The 20,503-nt window shown below is 32.5% G+C and overlaps 2 protein-coding genes across 4 annotated transcripts in view; both read left to right on the forward strand.

The window, feature by feature from the left end:
- The window catches only part of LOC116031027 (histidine--tRNA ligase, chloroplastic/mitochondrial-like), an 8,191-nt gene extending 4,338 nt beyond the window's left edge, over positions 1-3,853 (forward strand). Inside the window, exons 6-11 of the mRNA XM_031273457.1 lie at positions 344-418; positions 1,126-1,243; positions 1,968-2,110; positions 2,823-2,951; positions 3,227-3,390; positions 3,513-3,853. Coding sequence (XP_031129317.1) covers positions 344-418; positions 1,126-1,243; positions 1,968-2,110; positions 2,823-2,951; positions 3,227-3,390; positions 3,513-3,648 — 765 coding nt within the window. The 3' untranslated portion in view covers positions 3,649-3,853. The remainder of the gene's footprint in view (positions 1-343; positions 419-1,125; positions 1,244-1,967; positions 2,111-2,822; positions 2,952-3,226; positions 3,391-3,512) is intronic.
- A 5,885-nt stretch (positions 3,854-9,738) lies between these two features.
- On the forward strand, positions 9,739-16,664 carry LOC116029403 (TGACG-sequence-specific DNA-binding protein TGA-2.1-like). 3 transcript variants are annotated; one of them, XM_031271393.1, is made up of 12 exons: positions 9,739-9,923; positions 10,180-10,392; positions 11,087-11,190; positions 11,797-11,867; positions 11,975-12,172; positions 13,131-13,208; positions 13,283-13,342; positions 13,591-13,668; positions 13,757-13,808; positions 14,095-14,366; positions 15,177-15,425; positions 16,144-16,664. In XM_031271393.1, exons 2-12 carry the CDS (start codon positions 10,292-10,294, stop codon positions 16,288-16,290), a joined length of 1,410 nt encoding a protein of 469 aa, XP_031127253.1. In that variant the 5' UTR covers positions 9,739-9,923; positions 10,180-10,291; the 3' UTR covers positions 16,291-16,664. The 3 variants fall into 3 exon arrangements, with proteins under 3 accessions (XP_031127253.1, XP_031127254.1, XP_031127252.1); XM_031271394.1 differs by having other exon boundaries at positions 10,186-10,392; XM_031271392.1 differs by having other exon boundaries at positions 9,739-10,392.
- Positions 16,665-20,503: the final 3,839 nt, after the last annotated feature.

Raw genomic sequence — 20,503 nt, forward strand, 5'->3', positions numbered from 1 at the left:
TTTTTTTTTTTTTTTTTTTTTTTTTTTTTTTTTTTTTTTTTTTTTTTTCCCTCCAAATACCTAATTTGGTTGGGTTTGGAATACAAGAAATTGGGAATGAATTCAAGGTCATGAATCTAAATCGAATCAGGAATAGTTAAGTTAGCCACTAGTCTCATTTCTGCTTTGGAATCTAGAATACATAATTCTTTTATATTGTTTTCCTTTTCTGTGCTCATTAAATTTTGTTGCATGTGTTTTCCTGCTGCCCTGCTTGCAGTGTGATACTGAAATAATTCTTGAGTCAAATTCAATAATGTTACAGAACTATGACATGTTGCCTCTATCACTATTAACTTTGCAGGTTTTGCAAGAAGTATTGTATCACTACTCTGTTCCAGAAAACATGTTCAGTAGGGTATTCATTGTCATAGACAAGGTCAGTTTTTTAATGCTGCATGCCTGCATCTGTTGATCTGCAGTTGCCTTAGCCACTGATCTGTTATTGGGTCCTCATGTTTTTGTTCCTGCTTTCATCTATGATAAATTTTACCATGGGCTAGCAACCATTTTCTTTGTTTCTATTATGTGAAAACACTTCTTTTGTTATGTCGTGCGTTCATTCCCAAATATCTCTTTTGTTTGTTATGTATATTGATTGTTGAGGGTGGTGTCAGATGATTTATTCATGTAAACATAGCATTCAGTCATGTAGGAACTAGGAAGCAAGGGACTTAAGATTGACCATTTTGGTACAAGAAAGTTGAGGTTCATATAAAGCGGAATAAAATTCAGTCAGTAGAGGATGCGATCATGTGAAAAGGAGTTTCTTTGGTTGTGAGGTCTTAGTGGGGATTATTTTGATTTCAGCACAGAGAAGTAGTTATGTTTTAGTGAATATTATTTTTATGCTATTACTTTGGCAATATATTGAATTGTAATATACCTTGGCTTGTAATCTCTCTTCATATTCAGTTCTATTTAACTGTTTAGAACATCAGAGACAACTGTGTTTTTTTAATAAATATTTTTGAATAATTAAAATTTACACATCACCTCTTGTTTCTAAACTTTCTTATTCCTTTGTAAATGTTTTGTGACCATTTCATATTTAGTATTCATATTCTGATTTTTGTTTGGAAGCAGCTAGAGAAGATTCCAATTGATGAAATTAAGAAAGAACTTAAATCTGCTGGGTTGTCTGATGTGGCTATTGAAGAACTATTGCAAATCCTCTCTGTGAAGTCTTTGGCAAAGTTGGAAGGTTTTGCATTGCACATGCTTTATTTATTAATTTTGCTGTTTTCTTTTTTAGTTAAAAAGTTTTCAAATGATGGATATCAATAGGCCTTATTCCCCTAGATTTTACTCGTGTTTTTGACCCGGGTATGGGGCTATCCTTGCATATTCAGTAACTCAGATAGAAGATCAGATTCGCATGGTGAATGTTAGAACACCCAGGCTGTGAGGATGAAGTTTGATAGAAATATAGAATATCTGCTGAATGTAAATGTTGCTAGCATAAAAAAACTTGCTGCATTTTGTTGAAATTGGTATTTTGATGTTAGAGGATCAGCTAACATGTCAAATTGTCAATGTACTGAGTGAGGAAGAAGGATGCATGCTTTCTTAGGCTGGGATTTTGAGGAAAGCAGAAGTGGTGTCTAGGTAGTGACCATTAATGACTTCATCTATAGGTATTGCTATTAGCAGAATTGGTTGCAAATTTGAACAAATCTATGGCAGGAAATTTTTGAATATTTATCCTACAAAGTTGAGGAAATTTTAAGCTATAGAAACTATTTTACATTGTTCTAAAGATTACTTTTTTATGTTCTGAAACTTTGATTGAATAATTTGCTTGCTACTCTGTATTTGATAGACCTGAATGACTGCTGATTTCTTTCATACTTTCTACATATGCATTGGCTATGAGAATTGATCTATCGTCGAATACCTTTGTGCTTATGCCATGTGTGCTTCTTTAGAGAAACTTGGAGCTGCTGGGCAAGCACTTAGTGATTTGAAGCAACTATTTTCACTTGCTGAACAGTATGGTTATTCTGAATGGATTCAATTTGATGCATCAGTTGTTCGTGGTCTAGCATATTATACTGGAATTGTATTTGAGGTCAGATTTTTGAAATTTCAAATAAAAATTGTTAGATATATGCACTGATGAACAGTCTGACATTATTTATCCTGCTATTTCAATATAGTTTTCAATCTGTGAGAAGTAATTGAGGGAGACTTCCTTTTGGAATTTGCTGAACATGATTAAATAGCTCAATTGTTTGCTAAATCTGTCAGCCATTGAAGTTTTGTATTTTTTCCATCACTGCTAATTTTGTTAAAACTAATCCATTGGTTTAACATATGTTTCTTTGCGATTAATTATTTATCGGCTGCATCTCAAATGAAAAAGATTATACTTCTGTTTAAAAAAAAAAAAGAAAAAAAGATTACAAAATAGGAAAGAGACAAAAAAAAAAATTAATATTATTTCATGCATGGCTGTTATATCCCTACAGGGATGCCAGCCAAATACCAATTATATTGTGGCTCAAGGAATTTGCTTCTATTTCCTGCATATATTTTTGCTTTCAAACTATAGGATTGCCATTGCTCAAAAAAAAAAAAAACTATAGGATTGTCATTTGGTTCATAGATCTAGGGATGTTTATGTGCTGGACAAGTCGTTTACTAATTTAGATGCCACATTGCATGCCTGAAGACAATTAGTAATGGAAGATTACCATACTGTGACTGTGTACATCCTATTGTTAGTGGATCATTGTGTGTCAATGTATACTAAATTACTAATTGATTCCAGTGTTCTACAGGGATTTGATCGAGAAGGAAAGTTACGAGCCATTTGTGGTGGTGGACGATATGATAGATTACTCTCTACTTTTGGAGGAGATGATCTTCCAGCTTGTGGCTTTGGATTTGGTGATGCTGTCATAGTAGAAGTGAGTCAAAACTCTTATATATTTGGTCTTTCATTTCTCACTCACACTGTAGTAGAATGTAGATGGAATGATTCCTAAGTTGCAAACTACATTCCACAGAGTGATGCTTGAACTGACCTTACCAGAAATTACAATGATGGTTCACTTTACTTGCGGAAATGCAAAAATTGCCATCTGATGAAATACTTTTCTAGAAAAGTAAAGTACTAAAGTGACTGACAGTAGCATTTATAAAGGTCTTGATTTTATACTTTATACTGTTTCATTACATTTAGCTGCTTAAGGAGAAGGGACTCATACCAAAACTTAGTCAGCAAGTAGAATACATAGTGTGCTCACTGGACCGGGACCTTCAAGGTGCAGCATCTTCTGTTGCAGCCAAACTCCGGGAGAAAGGCCAAAGTGTTGACCTGGTCTTGGAGAACAAACCACTGAAATGGTACGGAGTTGCTATATAACCTGTTTCTTGAGTGATACTAGTGTCTGAACTTTTCCCCAGATCTGCATAACTTTCACATAAGAGCTCCTCCCGATATTATTTGTTCTTGTGTTGTGTTATAGGGTGTTCAAACGAGCAGCGCGAATAAATGCACGCAAGCTGATATTAGTTGGGAGTGCCGAGTGGCAAAAGGGTATGGTTGGTGTAAAAATTCTGTCAACCGGCGAGCAATATGAGGTCAAAGTGAATGAGCTATAGCAACGAAAGGATGTAAAGTGAGTACTAGTAACTTTTTTTTTATGGTTAACTGGATTGTTATTTTTTCCTGTGTTACTTTTTTTTACAGTAGACACTATCTTTGTCTAGTCATTTATCCACACGCTTGTTTTCAACTTACTTTTCCAAGTTCCAATTGCACTTTGTTTTCCAACTATAATAATATCAGTTCTAGATTTAGTTCATATATTTTAATTTTGACATTTAATTCTCTAATTTCATAAATGTTTCACATAACTAAATATAAAATATGTCCTTAAAAGATAGAAATTTGGTGAAAATTCACAAATCTAAGGGCACGTGGATAACTTTGCTAATGTCTCAATAGTGACTGTCAAGAATTAGATGTGGAATAGTTACTGTACTTGAAAGACAAGTGAAATTGACACTTGTATTGTTGTTGTTGATGACATATTGCGTGTTCGCTTTTAGTGAACTTCCAATTTTTATATTTTATATATTTATATATGTATGTTATTACGCATCAAAATTGGATTCTAAATAATTTTCAAATTTTGTTACATTGCAAGTGTATAGAAGTTATGGGGTCGTTTACTTCATTTTTCTGTTTTTCCATCTCCAGTTTTCCATTTCTCCATTTTTCCATTTTTCCTTCTCCATTTCTCCAGTTTTCCATTTCTCCATTCCTCCAGTTTTTTTATTTCTCTAGTTTTTTTTTATTTTATTAAATACTACTACAACAATAATGATGATGATGATAACAACAGCAAATCCATGTGTATAAGGAAGATGAAAAAGGAAAAAAGATAATAATAATAATAGTAATAATAATAATAACAATTTAATAATAATAATAAGAAGAAAAATAATAAAAATTAAATAAGAAGAATTTAATAGCAATAACAATAATAATAATAATAATAATAATAATAATAATAATAATAATAATAATAATAATAATAATAATAATAATTTAATAATGATAATGATAATGATAATAATAATAATAATAATAATAAATAAATAAATAAAATAATGATAATAATCATAATAATAATAATAATAATAATACGTAAGGAGAAAGGGGAAAAAAAAAAGCAATAATAATAAACAGAGGACCAAATTTGTTAAAATTTTCAAAGTCGAGGGATTTAATTAGGCACGAAAAATTATTGATGACCAAATTGATAAATTCACAATAGTCGAAGGACCATTTCGATAATAAACTCTAATAATAATAATAGAAAAGATATATATATATATATATATATATATATATATATATATATATATATATATATATATATATATATATATATATATATATATGATTTTCTTAAAAATAATTTCATTTCATCACATTATAATTATTTCAATCATTTTAGTACATAACAAAATATGCAAAACCTCATTAAATAAAATCATTTCATATAGCATTTGTACAATAAATAATAATAATAATAATAATAATAATAATAACAATAATAATAATAATAATAAAATCTGTGCGCATGTTAATAATAATAATAATAATAAAAGAAAATAATAGAAGCTGCGCATAATAATAATAATAATAAAAGTATTGGCTGCGCATAAGAAGAAAAAATCAAGAGAGAAGCATGCCTAGTAGGATTCTAACAAGCAACCTCCCAGACTAAGAGTACTGTTCACCCGCATTTTCTCCATTCTTCCGTTTTGGAGAAGACTAAAAAGAAGTTCTCCAAATTTGTACTAGAAGATGGAAAATGGAGAAGAGATATCTCATTGGAGAGATTATTTTAGTAAACAACCTTTCCATTTTCTATTCTCCCACTTCTCCAATTCTCTATTTTTCTTGAAAATTCTCCATTTTTCCATTTTAGTAAACAACCCCTATCTCTCTTTACTTTCAAAAAAAGAAAAGAAAAGAAGGTATCTCTCTTTCCTACCTATCCACCTTTCATACATGTTGACAAATATATTAAACACATTAAAACTAGTCTCTCTCTCTTTCAAGCTTTTGCTATGATACCACAAATATTTAAATAAGTGAATGCAATTATATTTCTAAATGATTTTTGTACTATTTTGAAATGGTTCTTAGTGCAACAATGCANAAAAAAAAAATATATATATATATATATATATATATATATATATATATATATATATATATATATATATATATATATATATATATATATATATGATTTTCTTAAAAATAATTTCATTTCATCACATTATAATTATTTCAATCATTTTAGTACATAACAAAATATGCAAAACCTCATTAAATAAAATCATTTCATATAGCATTTGTACAATAAATAATAATAATAATAATAATAATAATAATAACAATAATAATAATAATAATAAAATCTGTGCGCATGTTAATAATAATAATAATAATAAAAGAAAATAATAGAAGCTGCGCATAATAATAATAATAATAAAAGTATTGGCTGCGCATAAGAAGAAAAAATCAAGAGAGAAGCATGCCTAGTAGGATTCTAACAAGCAACCTCCCAGACTAAGAGTACTGTTCACCCGCATTTTCTCCATTCTTCCGTTTTGGAGAAGACTAAAAAGAAGTTCTCCAAATTTGTACTAGAAGATGGAAAATGGAGAAGAGATATCTCATTGGAGAGATTATTTTAGTAAACAACCTTTCCATTTTCTATTCTCCCACTTCTCCAATTCTCTATTTTTCTTGAAAATTCTCCATTTTTCCATTTTAGTAAACAACCCCTATCTCTCTTTACTTTCAAAAAAAGAAAAGAAAAGAAGGTATCTCTCTTTCCTACCTATCCACCTTTCATACATGTTGACAAATATATTAAACACATTAAAACTAGTCTCTCTCTCTTTCAAGCTTTTGCTATGATACCACAAATATTTAAATAAGTGAATGCAATTATATTTCTAAATGATTTTTGTACTATTTTGAAATGGTTCTTAGTGCAACAATGCAAAGTCTGGTCATAGTATAAATTTCAATTCAAAGGGAATTATTGCAGAATATACAAATTGTATGTTTGGGACTGGCTAATAATGGGAACCAACTTTATTTTGAATCTTTACTATCTTTTAGATTTAGTACTTTAAGTTTACTTTTTGTGATTGATAGAATTATTGATTTAATTTATAAATATCTAACTTTTGTTCATTAATATAACAAATAAATTGTACTTCCATGGAAATATTAGGTTGTTTCTTATTAATTAACCAAATAGACACCACCATGCAAGTTCTATATTTTTGGGTCATGAGGAGAAACGAAGGATCATGAAGATATAAATCAACATAAGTTATCCAACTGGAATTTCAATTTATATTTTGTGATTGCCAAATCAACTGTCTAGCCAACATGGTTCGATTGGCCACATCTATGTAAGTGCTATTGAAATTATTAGTGGTTTAGCATGTACCCTCGTTCATTCGTGCTTATAAAAAAAAGTCTTGAACTTTTCAATTAATCTAGAGTTGATGCAAATAAGGCAAATTATTGTGTAGACCACGGTTCAAAACGATATCGTTGAATTTTATGAGTTAGAATAATGTACATTATATGCTAGAATAATGAAATTTATGAGGTAAGATAATGTACATTATGAATTATAAAAATGTATATTGGACCGTGGTCCATACAACTATTGACCGTCTATTGTGCAAATAATCTGTATTGCACTAGTGCTTAAGCCTTAAATATTGACTTGATCAATACGGTATGTAGTAAATCATCATGTAATTATCTTATAATGATATGATCATCATGATGATATTATGTAGTTTAAACTAGACAACCCAACAAAAACATTATTTTCACTAGGAACATGACCCATCAATGGTCATGTCTTTTCCATTCATTTCATGTTTTGTTTGTTTACTACCGGATTAATAAAAATATAAATTAATAAATTTTAATTTATAGACAAATTTGCATTGTGACCCTTGTCGAGAGTAAATCATTTCATGTTGTTTAATAGCTGAATGCTTCAAATAAAGAAGGCTAATAGATACGGAGTAACTTTTATTATAAGTCAAATTTGAAACTTTCTGGTTGTCATGTACTAATTTAGTTACGATTGCTCTATAAAAATATAAAATTTACATTCAAATACCTACCAAAAGTGATTTTCTTTCTCTTTATAACTGCAAATCATTTTCGGTGATCTACCAAAGAAGAAAATTAGAAAAACATAACAAAATTGGATTTCGATTTCAAAGAATAAAAGTGCCACGTCATCGGAAATTCGTAGAAGGCGGCGCAGGAAAAGGAAAGGCAATAAATTCCAGGGGATATGCACTATACAAAGAATAGTTGGGGCCCTGTTGTCTCATTAATTACTAAACCACCCAATTGAATGTCTTGTTTTCATCATTTAAACCCCCACTTCCATAATGAATCTCAATTCATTTTTTACGACAAATATTATTTGTATCATTTTTAGTATAAAAAATTATATATTTTTTTGTCATGTTCTATTTATATGGCGTTGACTAATCACAAATATAAATAGTTATAGCATTTATTATTATTCACACTCATAAATATAATATATTGTGTAATTGACAATTTTTCTTGTTTAATATTTTTCTTTGTTTTAAATTTTTATAATATCCTATCATTTTTTTTCATTGGTAGGAGGGACACCAAGCACAAAGCATATTATTTTTTGTCGCTCTTCTCAAAGAAGGAATTTTCATATGATTCTGGTGGAGCAGTGCCAGAACATCCTTGAGGGAAAAAAATCATATTGCTCCATTCCCTTGCTTGTTTCATAGTCATGTTAGCTATCTAATTTGCAACCTTGTTTTGTTCTCGGTACATGTATTTAATCTATACTTTTCAATATTTATTTTACTCAGACTTTGCACTCTTCAATAACTTTTCGGACAACTCCAAAAGGTTCCCCTGCCCCTAGAATCCACTCCACAACACACTTTGAATCACTAGGTACGACCACCTTCCAGTTGTTATACAAAGGACCATGGTCCACATAACACTATTGTCAAATTAAATAAAATTAAAGTGTAATTAAAATGAATTTTGCTTTATTGTCCATGTTGTTACATGGATCATGGTCCATAGTAGAATTTGTCACCATGTTCTACACTCCCTTATTCCAAGCCCATTGTAGTCCTTTAAGAATAGCCCAACTCTCAATCCCCGATCTCCTCCATTTGGATAGCTTGAGTCTTCCACTCAAACCCCCTGCCCCACACCATCTCCCGTGTGCGTTTCAACACCCCAACCCCCCGATATGATGGTGACATTTTGAAAAAAATCACAGCCAAATTTGAAAAATACGTTTCTGACGTCAACACATTTCCCAAACTTGTTTTCCCATTTTGTCACATTTCACTCATTTGCCCTTGACATTAAGGGCATAACACCTTATTCTGGGTGCTTCCATGTAAGGAAGCATTGTCACACCTATTATGGTATCATTTAGTTTGCAAATCAATTAGGAACTACAAATTTACAATGTTTATTTAGAAACTTTTATATATATATATATATATATATATATATATATATATATATATATATATATATATATATATATTCTTGCATAATGCAGTTATATTAGCATATTGTGGGTTAAACTTTGCTTCTTCTTCTTTCTTTCTTTTCTTTTTTTTTTTCTTTTTCATTATGATGGACCCGTAAAAAAATATTAAATACAAAAATATTATTTCTCCTCTCATTCTATCGTCCAACTAAACTTGTTGTCAGAAAAAACTCATAAAAATATAGTGGTTGGGGGTGCTTTTATGAAGTAAATGAAATTTTAATACATCAAATGTTAAATATTATGGATTGTTTCTCAATTACTCCATTTAGGAAGTTTCATAAATAAAAGTAAAAGATTGTTTTAGGAGGTAGAATTTTCAAGAAATGAAGACCCTAACTAGAAATTGCGCAGCCGTCTAGGGCCGGAGCATAAAATAGAGAAATCAAGTTGGAAATGGAAACATAAAAAATGGTGGGCTGGTGGTCCAAGATGGGCATTGAAAAGTGGAAGAAAAAGGTATGGATTGAAAACGACGTATTAGCTCTTTGTTTATATTTGGAGTTGGAATCATCTGAACGTCCACCTATCCCAGTCTCTCCATTCACACGCTTCATATAAAATAGAAGGGAAAATATAATAATAAGCTATTTCTCCAAAACACAAATGCCAAGTCCGTTGAATTTCGTGCATAAAAATAGTCTGTGTGAAAGAGAAAACTCGTTTACTTCTCTGATAACCTTTTTTTTTTACCTCAGTTTCGTGTTTGATGGGAGTTTTCCTCAGTTTCATCTCTGGGTATTTTGTTTTCTTCAAACGTTATCAGATTTTATTTGTTTTCTTGAAAACTCTCAAAAAAAAATCTGTTTTCTTGAAAAAGTCTTGAGCTTTCTGGTGGCATCTCGGGAAAGAAAGGGGTTTTGTCTGTAGACTAAAAGCTGCTTTTATTTTGTTTGTCAGTAGTTTAGTTTTCGTGTTTGATTTGTATTGGGAGTGGGGTTTTGGATATCTATGTATCTAAAACTTTGATTTTTTTTTGGGGTGTATTTGTAAGTGGCAGGCAGATCGGTGGGTTTGGAAATTTTGCTGGTAAACCATCTGGAGGGTTTTAGTTGCTGGGTTTTGTGTAATCTGAATTCTTGTGAAGCTCTGATAATGGTTGGTTCATGGGTAGTAATACAAGACTGAACGGTGGTGGAGAAGTTAATAGGAGTGGTCCTGCTGGGATGCCAAGCTTCATTTCTCAGACACCAGTTTCCAATCCTATGTAAAATTCTCTCTGAATGCCCCTTTGCCTTATGATTTTGTGTTTTTTTTGTTCATAAGACTGCCTTTCTTTGCAATTTATCAGTTACCAAGAAAAAGGCTAATGTGGTTCCAATTAAATTTGTGTCTTATAGTTTGAGTCAATTTTGTGCACACAAACCTGTTTGTACTACATAAGAAGATTGTAGTGTCAGTCCAAGTACTAATGCATTGGCCCATGATTTGTTTGTGGACATAATTAGATTTAGTTGAATTTTTAATAGAACACCCTGTTTCATCCCATTATATGTTGTAGTGCCTCACCAAAATATTTGCTACTGCAGGCTTGATTTGTACTAAAATACTAGATTTTACTATGTTAGACAACTACTAATTTGACTTTAGATGATGAATCTTGCTCTCGCTTATCTCTCTGGATATAGAGACTTGAATAAGTACCTGGAAGTTTCAATAGTGAATTGTGATATTAGCATTCTAGTGCTCACACACTGCACTTCATGACTTTCATGATTTATGCTTAATGGAATTGTACTGATTTGTGTATGAAGGTGACTTCGTTTTCTTAAGGTTTTGAAGCATTGGCAATATACTGATCATTAGATGTTCATTCAATATTATAAAGTTGATGCTTAGTCCATCAATTCAATTAATCGGCTCGCTCACCTGCTTGGTCAATCCAACTTTTGGATTTCCAGGGGTACAGAAGGGAATACTGCACATACTTCTCAAGTGTCAGATTTTGGGGTGCTTGAGCAATACCTTGGATTCCGCATTGGAGATGGTGCTAATGTCAATCAAAGTGTGTATCTGTATCTTGCTTTTTGATCATATTCACTCACTTTTATCCTGAATGCTTATTCACTTTTTCTTTAAATTTGTTAATTTCTTAAAACATTCTCTGGGTTTTGGTGCATTATGATTGTAAAAGAATTTGTTAACTGCCTTCTATTGTGTAAATGGTGCAAGAATTTTATAAGTTTTCAAAGGCACGCTTAGAAGCCATCAAAGGGTTCTATGTGGAAAACCCTGGCTTTTAGAATAAACTGAGAACAGAAAAGAAAATGGTTAACTTAAAAAATCGCTTAGCAGCAGAGTTTAGGAAAGTTGTGGCGTAGTATTTAGACTTTTGATTCCGATAATAACTTGTGATAAGTATGTCTTGGATGTTTTTCATATTGGCATAATAATTACTGCTCAACTTTGAAGGATAGGTCCAGCAGATTGAACTGTAACAAAAATTTGAATGATTTTTTTTGGGTATAATGCTGCTAGAAAAGCGTGCATCTTGGACTTCAATTTGAACTTCTGAGATCTGTGTTAACTATTAATTGAGTTTTAGATTATGATATGCCATTCATTCTTGGTGTTCTTAAAGGGTTTAATGAAATTTTTTTCTGTGGTGTAGGTAACCTTTTTAATTCTATGCCTGCAAGTAACCCATCACTTGTTGCCGGAGGATCTGGAATACTGAACAAGGTTATTGCTGTCACTATTCTTTGGCCAAAATTTGCTTATAATTTACTATTATTTCAAGAAAAAGAATATCCAATTTATAATCTCTATTATCTTGGTTGCCTATTCAGGCTATTGCTTCTTCAAATGCAAGTTTGCCTGCTGCTGCTCCCGGATCCCTGGCATTGCAGTTGCAGAAAGGACCACAGACAAATCAAGTTCCCCTTTCTGGTGCAAATCATGAGATTTGGGCCGAGAGAAACATGGCAGATTCTAGCTCCCGGACTGATACTTCATCTGATATGGATGGAGATGATAGAAATCAACAGGTCATCTGCCTCAGTATGCTTCTTGTTAGATTTATCCCTTAAGGGGCCTTTTGTCCCTTTTTCTCACACTAAAATTATCCTTTGCTATTTGTTTTCTCATTTGAGAGCCTCTTCACTACCAAAATTTTCCCATATGTTTTAATTTTTTTTTTTTTCAAGAGGGTGGTGAATAAATTTGTTCCAGAACTAGTTATTACGTCATTAATAGGTTAGATTCAACTGCCAAGGCTCACGCATAATCAAAATTATGATGAAGGGTGTGTTTGGTTCATGGGTTTAGCTATCATGAATGGGAATAAATGTCATTGTTATTGTTTGGTTGAAAGGTTTCTAGAACACTACTATGAGATTTGATTACCCCATTAATTAGAAAACTCATTACCTAATAAAATAAGGGTTTCATTCCATTATTCCCCCTCCTAATTGGTAATTTGATTTTTAAGTTTGGATTGGTGCTTTTATATTTTTGTTTTTATTGTTTTTATTCATATTGGTGCTTTGGATGTCTTTATATTAGAATAAATTGTCTTTATTTTTTGTTCTTGTATTTTTAAACATTTATTCCCATTATAGGATCATACATAACCAAACAACAATATTGTAATCATTCCAATTCCACCCTATTACCAAACATGCAAAATACTTTCACCAAAACCCATTACCATTACCAAGTATTTGATTCCCATTCCGATTCCGATTCCCATGTGCAAACACCCTAAGTTGTATTCACCTTTACACGTGATTTTGCGGTATCCAGGCTTGAACCATGACCTTGTGGACTTGTAGTCAACACGGCGGTGAGCTCTGGGCCACTACATCAAGCCCAACCTTCAATCATATCTTGTTTAATTTGAAAGTTTCTTTCCAAAGTTTTATTTGAAAGTATGTGATGCCAGTGTTAACGGCTCCTAGTTTATTTGTTTATGTTGTATATTCACAGCAGTTCTTCACTTTGCAGTTTGACATGGGTCAATCCATTGCTGCTGTAGCTTCCGATTCCAGTGACAGATCAAAAGAAAAAAATTTGGATCAAAAGGTTAGGTTCTTTACACTTACTAGTAATCTGGTATAGACAGTTTCAAGTTTCTTTTGATAACGTAATATTTGCAGACATTAAGAAGGCTTGCACAGAACCGTGAAGCTGCAAGAAAAAGCCGATTGAGAAAGAAAGTATGCCTTTCTTCCAACTTTTTTTAATTTACATCTATTAGCAATTTAGCATACATGATTTAGACATTTGGCTATTTAGTTAAGCCCTCGTCAATTGATTCTAAAATATCTTTGCTATTTGAATTGATTTATTTCCATTATAGAAATTGAATTAAGGAGCCTTTATTACATTAGGTTTCAGTTCTAGGGGTAAAAATGTGTATTTTTATTTACAATGTTAAAGTGTTAACTCATATCTTGCACCCTAGGCCTATGTTCAACAGCTGGAGAATAGTAGGCTCAAGCTAACACAGTTAGAGCAAGAGCTTCAGCGAGCACGACAACAGGTTAGGTGGTCATAGCTATATGTGTTTTTTGTTTCAGGTGGTTGAAAAGTTCCAAGAATCCTTGTTCTTCTGTTGTATCTTTTTGCAGGGCGTATATATTTCAAGCATGGGAGATCAGTCCCATGGAACAGGCACTAATGGTAAGCCTTCTGTTGAGTAATTAAATCACGGATAACATCAGCTAAAAAACTTCAATACTTGGATCTTTCTTTAAGATCTTGCCTGAGTAGAAGTCTAGAGAAGTTTGTATGGTTCAGTGGACTAAAGCAGAGTATATTCAATTAGCCATTGCAGAGAAAAACATGTGCTGAAGAAATAACACGAGTACAGAATTTAAATAAAAAATAGAATGACTATAGAAAATATTACTGTTATGTGCTTTTTAGCACTGGGTAAAGTAGCCTTGCTAATCTGCTGTACTTGCAGGAGCTTTGACTTTCAACGTAGAATATGCACGATGGTTGGAAGAGCAGAACAAGCGTGTTAATGAATTAAGGGCAGCGGTCAATGCGCATGCAAGTGATACTGAGCTGCGGACTATTGTGGACAATGTCACAGCACATTTCGACGAAGTTTTCAAGCTGAAAGGAAATGCAGCCAAATCCGATGTATTCCATGTATTGTCGGGAATGTGGAAATCCCCTGCAGAGCGGTGTTTTATGTGGATTGGTGGCTTTCGTCCATCTGAACTTCTTAAGGTAACTCTCGCTCTTTCTCCTCGTAGCAATATAGGATACAAATATGCCGTACCCTCTGCTTCACTCCCCCAGCTTACACTAATCGATTTAAGCTACTGCTATCAGCTTCTTGTAGCGTGTGTTTCTGGAGATGGTCCTGTATAGTACATGTTTATAGGTTATACCAAAACTCGAATCCAGGATATCTATATACATATTTGTATCATCTAACAAGGATAATCAGCAAAACTGAAAAATGTAGATATCAATGTAGTCTAATGTCAATTGAATAAAGTCTAATAGAAACCTAACCTCGTAGTAGGCTAGTAGTGGAAGCGAAAGCGATGCTGATCTTGATCTCCAGCCATAGTTGATGTCCTTTCAGTTATGTTGCCTCTTGAACGGTATAATTGCAGGTGAAAAGTTAGACGTTCTGTCCCATACTTGACTCAGAACCTTAGATGTTGTACTGGTATTATTCTGAGCAGTATGAGTACCGTAAACTATATGTGTTATATACTATATATACTATATCCCATCAATATAGGCTTTATATTAGGCACAAAGTCTGATTGACTAACAACTTCTAGTTATTCAGTGCAACCAAACTACATAATAAGCCATAGTCAACTTGCACCACATAATTAAGGCCTTAATATATAACATATATTATATGGGAAAACCATTCAAGAAGGACAAATAACATGCTCTTCTGATTCTATATCTATTTCTAATCGTATTGATGAATATATACCACTGACGCTAATGGTAATTGTGGTGTTATTACTTTCTAACTTGTGTTTTCCTGAAATTGAATTGATGCCAATATAGCTTCTCGCGAATCAATTGGAACCTCTAACAGAGCAGCAGATGGCAGGCTTATACAAATTGCAACAATCATCACATCAGGCAGAAGATGCTATTTCACAAGGAATGGAGGCGTTGCAGCAATCTCTAGCTGAAACGTTAGCTAATGGCGCCTCTGTTCCCGATGGTTCGTCTGGAAATGTAGCTAATTACATGGGTCAAATGGCAATGGCCATGGGAAAACTAGGTACTCTTGAAGGTTTCCTCCGCCAGGTAAATCCTTATAAAAGCCATCCTCATTTTGACCGCACTTGACTCTTTTTGTGCATACCCTTTGAAAAGCTCACAAAGGGTTAAGCTTAAAAGCTACGTATAAAAAATGGATTGCCTTAAAAAAGCTCACATTCTTCTTTTAGGGGGTGTTTGGTAAATAGCTATTAGCTGATTGAGTTAGTGGATTTGATTAGTTGATACTTGACAGCATTAGCTGATTGTAGAGTGTTTGGTAAATTAGCTAGTGGATTTGATTAGTTGATACTTGACAGCATTAGTTGATTGTAGAGTGTTTGGTAAATTAGTTGATAGTTGATTACATGTAAAATAACTTTTGCAAAAAGCTGATCGAAAAAGCTACTTTGAGCAGCTTTTTGAATTTTAGCATTTTAGAGCAATAAGCTATTACAAAAGTTAATTAATCACACACTCATATTGATTGTTTAACCAAGTCAAACAGTTAATAGTGGTCAAATAAACCAAAATTGGTTGATAAGCTAACTATGTTACCAAACAAGACCTCTTTTTTTTTTTTCGAGAAAAGGACCTTAGTCTTTTAGTAATAGTATAGAGTGTATGTGCTATGAATATATATCATTTTACACACTTCAAATATCCTTGCATATACTCATCTTGGAAATAGTTTTAGCGATACACATCAAATACGTGAATGTAATCTTTTTCTTTTGCAACCTAACATCGCTTTGCCATTTATCAGGCGGACAACTTGCGGCAACAGACATTGCAGCAAATGCACCGTGTATTAACTACCAGACAGTCAGCCCGCGCTCTTCTTGTCATAAACGAATACTTCTCCCGTCTTCGTGCTCTCAGTTCTCTTTGGCTTGCAAGACCACAAGAATAATTGGCTCCAGAACTTCATATGGGGATGCAAACTAATCAACAAAATGCAGGAAAATTGCTTTGAGATCAGAAAAGTTTGATACTTTCTGGGGCAGTTTCAGTGAGTCACAAATGTTGAAACCGTAAAAGGAGAATGCAACTATGCAAGATTGCAAGGTATATCTTTTGTGATGTGTGTTCAGACAGGTAGAAATTTAAGATTTGTACCATAGGTAATGTTGTAAGAATAGTGGTCGATAATCCGAAGATGTTGTTGTGTAATGTTAGTGCTGGTGGGAGCAGTAGTTGGGATAGCTGCAATCTGCAGATAAATGTAGAGACAACAGATTCTGATTTTAATATGAAAGGAAGTTAAGTCTTTGTTTGGGTTCAAAATATTCAGTTGTGGATGATGAAGATTGAAGATATATTTTCTGTTGGATCCAATAGTGGCTTGAAACAGCATCCAAATATAGAAATGACTTAAAAAAGAATTGGGGGTGGCGGTGGTTGTGTTACGATCAAGCACTTATATATCACTATGCCAAAAGTTATAGCTCGTAACAAAGACGTAACTTTATTTCAGCCTCTGGTTCTAATACTATTTGTTAGGATCAAGTTTTTATCACTACATCAAAAGTTATAGCTCGTAGCGAAGATGCGACTTTATTTTCTAATACCGTCACATTTTCAAGAGACAGGGTGCTGGACTTGCCTCTTCACGGGCCTCCACCCAATAGGTTGGTTAGGGTTGAAAATGAACGCACAGATAGACAGGAGACATTTGAAGAAAACACAAAACAGAAGTGGAGGAAACTTGTCTTTGTGTCTAATATTCCCTTAATGGGTCCTGTGATGTCAGCAAAATATGATTGCATATTATGGTATTCAAATCTTGCAACATACATGGTTGATTGGTTGAGAACTTCTATTAATTAGGGCAACCTATACACTAGTCCTTTGAGCTAAGCAATTGATTGCAGAGGCCAAACTGAGATTATTAACAGTTGGGAATAGGGACACTAATTTGTAGGGCACCCTAATATTAGAATTCCTTTAAAAAATGTGAAAGATGTGTCCTTTATGGGGTGGTTGTGCTTGTAATGAACAATGATTGCAAGTTATGAGAAATAAATGGTGCCCTGAAAGCCTAGGCAATTTATGGTTCCTGTCCAAAGATGGCAACATAGACAAGCTATAGAGGCATAACACCTCCTGCTGAAACCGATAGTGGAATTGCTGTAGCTTTGGTGCTTCAAATCTGGACTTCAAGAGAGCCTTAATGTTACTATGAGTTGACAAGAAGGGAAAAATTTATCTTGCAAATGGAAATTATCCGAGTCTTGTTTAAGTTCTTACTGTATATGTTCAAGTATAATAAGTCATACCTATAGGTTATAGACGAATTTTGTTAATAGTGCATGCGCAACTGAATATTGACTGTGTCATGGTAACATTGACGCAGACTGATGTTACAATGTTATCTCCCAAACTTTTATTTTGACTGACCATATGATTAAGAGAGAATCAATCTCAACCAGACTGATGTTACAATGTTGTCTTCTAAACTTTCAATTCTTACTTACCATATGATTTAGAGTCAATCAGTATCTGATTGAAAATAACAAAAGTGACGGTGATAAAAACTCGGTTGATTTTGACTTATTCTTTGCATTTATCCGAGATTGGGATTTGGGAGCAAGTAATAACATGTGTTAGTTTGAAAGGAGGCTAAGTGAGTTAAGATTAGATGGGCGAAGGAGAGGACCCATGAAGGGGTAGAGGAGTTGGGATTTGATTCACGCTTTGTCTGTAAAGGCACCGCATGTGATGTGCCTTCTCTGCTTACGCTTTCTCCTCAATCCCCCACGCACATGTGTTGTTGTGACTTGTCCCTCTCCATCTCCCTCTTTAACTCTTTTCCTTTCTCTCTCCGAATCCACTTTAAGCCCTTCTATGCTCCTTTTACCTCTGCTTTCTTCCCTCTCTCAGTTCTCACACCAAAAAATTGATAGAATTATATTGGCACTGTTCTCAACTTTGGTAGGGGTAATAGGTACCCGATCCGATTTGGATTCTAATAACCCAAATTCAAATATTTAATAATCATTGTTAGTCAACCTCACGCGCGTTTGGTTGTGAGGAGAGAATTAAGGAGAAAACGAATAGTAATTTGGTGGGAAAATTCGAATTACATTATTTGGTAGGAAGGAATTTAATTATTGAAAATGTGAAAGGAAGAAGTGATATAAAGACTAAAATGCTATTTTTAATAATAATAATAACTAAGGGCAAAAAAGTCATTTTCATATATTTTTCCTTTCCCTGCTTACATTGAATTGGAATTCGAGGTGGAGGAGGAGACATGAATTCTAATTAACAAATGGAGGGAATTGCAATTTGCTCAAACCAAACATTGTAATTTACGGTAGCCTTTATCACAAGTGCATTGGAAACCTTTCATGACTGTCCAACTCTTCTCCTCAAATTCAACTTATTATGATTAAATTTGAACATATTTTGCAAGTAGACAATTAAATTTACAAAATTTGAAAGCATTCCCACCTTTTTTAACATATGCTATATATATGTCATGTTTTTTTGTCCACACTTAATAGAAAATTAAATAATAAATTGATTTTGGACAAACTTTGAAAGTGGAAGAACAAATATGTCAAAATTCAAGTAGTAAATAGTGCTTGGTTTTCAAAAAAAAAAAGTAGTAAATAGTGCTTAAGAAATGAAGAGTATAATTAACTCATTAACCTCAAAATTAAACATATTTAGTGCTTGTTTTGCATGTATTTATAGTTGTGAACTTGTGTGGAATTTTGGATAGGTACACCACAACAAAAGGGAGACTATTTCTACTTTCTATCATCACGTACAGCTTTTCCTTTTGGTAGTGTGCATAAATTAAAGTTGTGGTCTCGTTTGCGGCTTGCAACGGTAAATCGCAGCTGCTTTAATATTAGACTTTACATATTACATATACAAATAAAGAGCACACTCTTTACTTACGACTCCAACGTTCCAATCATAAATCATATGAAGATTAGATTAGCCGTTGCATGTGGTGATGACACAATGGAAACTTAGTGTGAGTTGTAACCACAACTCAATATGACAATATCTCATGTTAAAAAATAAAAATAAAAAATTCCAATATTCGCTACCAAATGTACGTTCACACTGTGACCCTCATTGACAAATGGCCACAATGAAATAAATTAGGTTAAGTTGTTCATAGTTAATCGGCTCAAGTTGAGAATACCAATAAATAACTCTTATAAAAAAATCAAACTTGAGACCTTGTAGTTACGTCAATATCTCATGTTTTAGATCTTACAAAACTCAACTAAAAAATGAGGATATAATGTGATATTGTGAATTGTTTATAAATAAATTAATATATTAAATAAAATGAGAAAAGTGAATTTTTGAGAGTATGATATCTAATATCAAAATTGATATTTATTTATCGTTACTTGCTCTACTTTTTTTTTTTAATACTATTGAACCTGTTACATGTAGTATTTGTCCATATACTTTCTCGACCTACTTAAGCTTAACGAGTTGCTTTACATGTAGTATCTATCCACTTGCTCTAGTTAAACAATGGATTTAATTCTGAAGAAAAATAAGTCCTTTTAAGACAAGCTGGTAATGCATTTGTGTCCCTTAAAAAGGTTATTAAAAAAAGAAGGAATAAGGTTTAAATTGACCACTGAACATAACCTGAAAGTGCAATTAGGCCACCGAACGAAAAAATGTGCAATTAGGCCACTGAACATTTCAAATACATGCAATTTCACCTGGTTGCAGGTTACCTTCCATTTCATCAGGTTGGCTGCTTACATGGATGGTGAATTGACATTTTAAAATATTTTTTTAATAATAAACTTTAAAATTAAGAATTAAAAAATTAATTAAAAATATTAAAAAATATTAATTTTTATTTTTAATATTTATTAAATAATAAGCTTTAAAAATAAAAATTAATTAAAAATATTAAAATATTAAAAAAATATTAAAATTAATATTAAAATAATATTTAAAATTAATATTTTTTTATTTTTAATGTTTTTTTTTTTTTTTAAAAAAAATTATTTTAAAATGTCGCATCACCATCGATGTAAGCATGCAACCTGATAAAATGGAAGGTAACCTGCTATCAGGTGAAATTGTATGCATTTGGAGTGTTCAGTGGCCTAATTGCACATTTTTTTCGTTCA

This window comes from Ipomoea triloba, chromosome 9, assembly GCF_003576645.1.
Source record: "Ipomoea triloba cultivar NCNSP0323 chromosome 9, ASM357664v1".
Classification (NCBI taxonomy): Eukaryota; Viridiplantae; Streptophyta; class Magnoliopsida; order Solanales; family Convolvulaceae; genus Ipomoea; species Ipomoea triloba.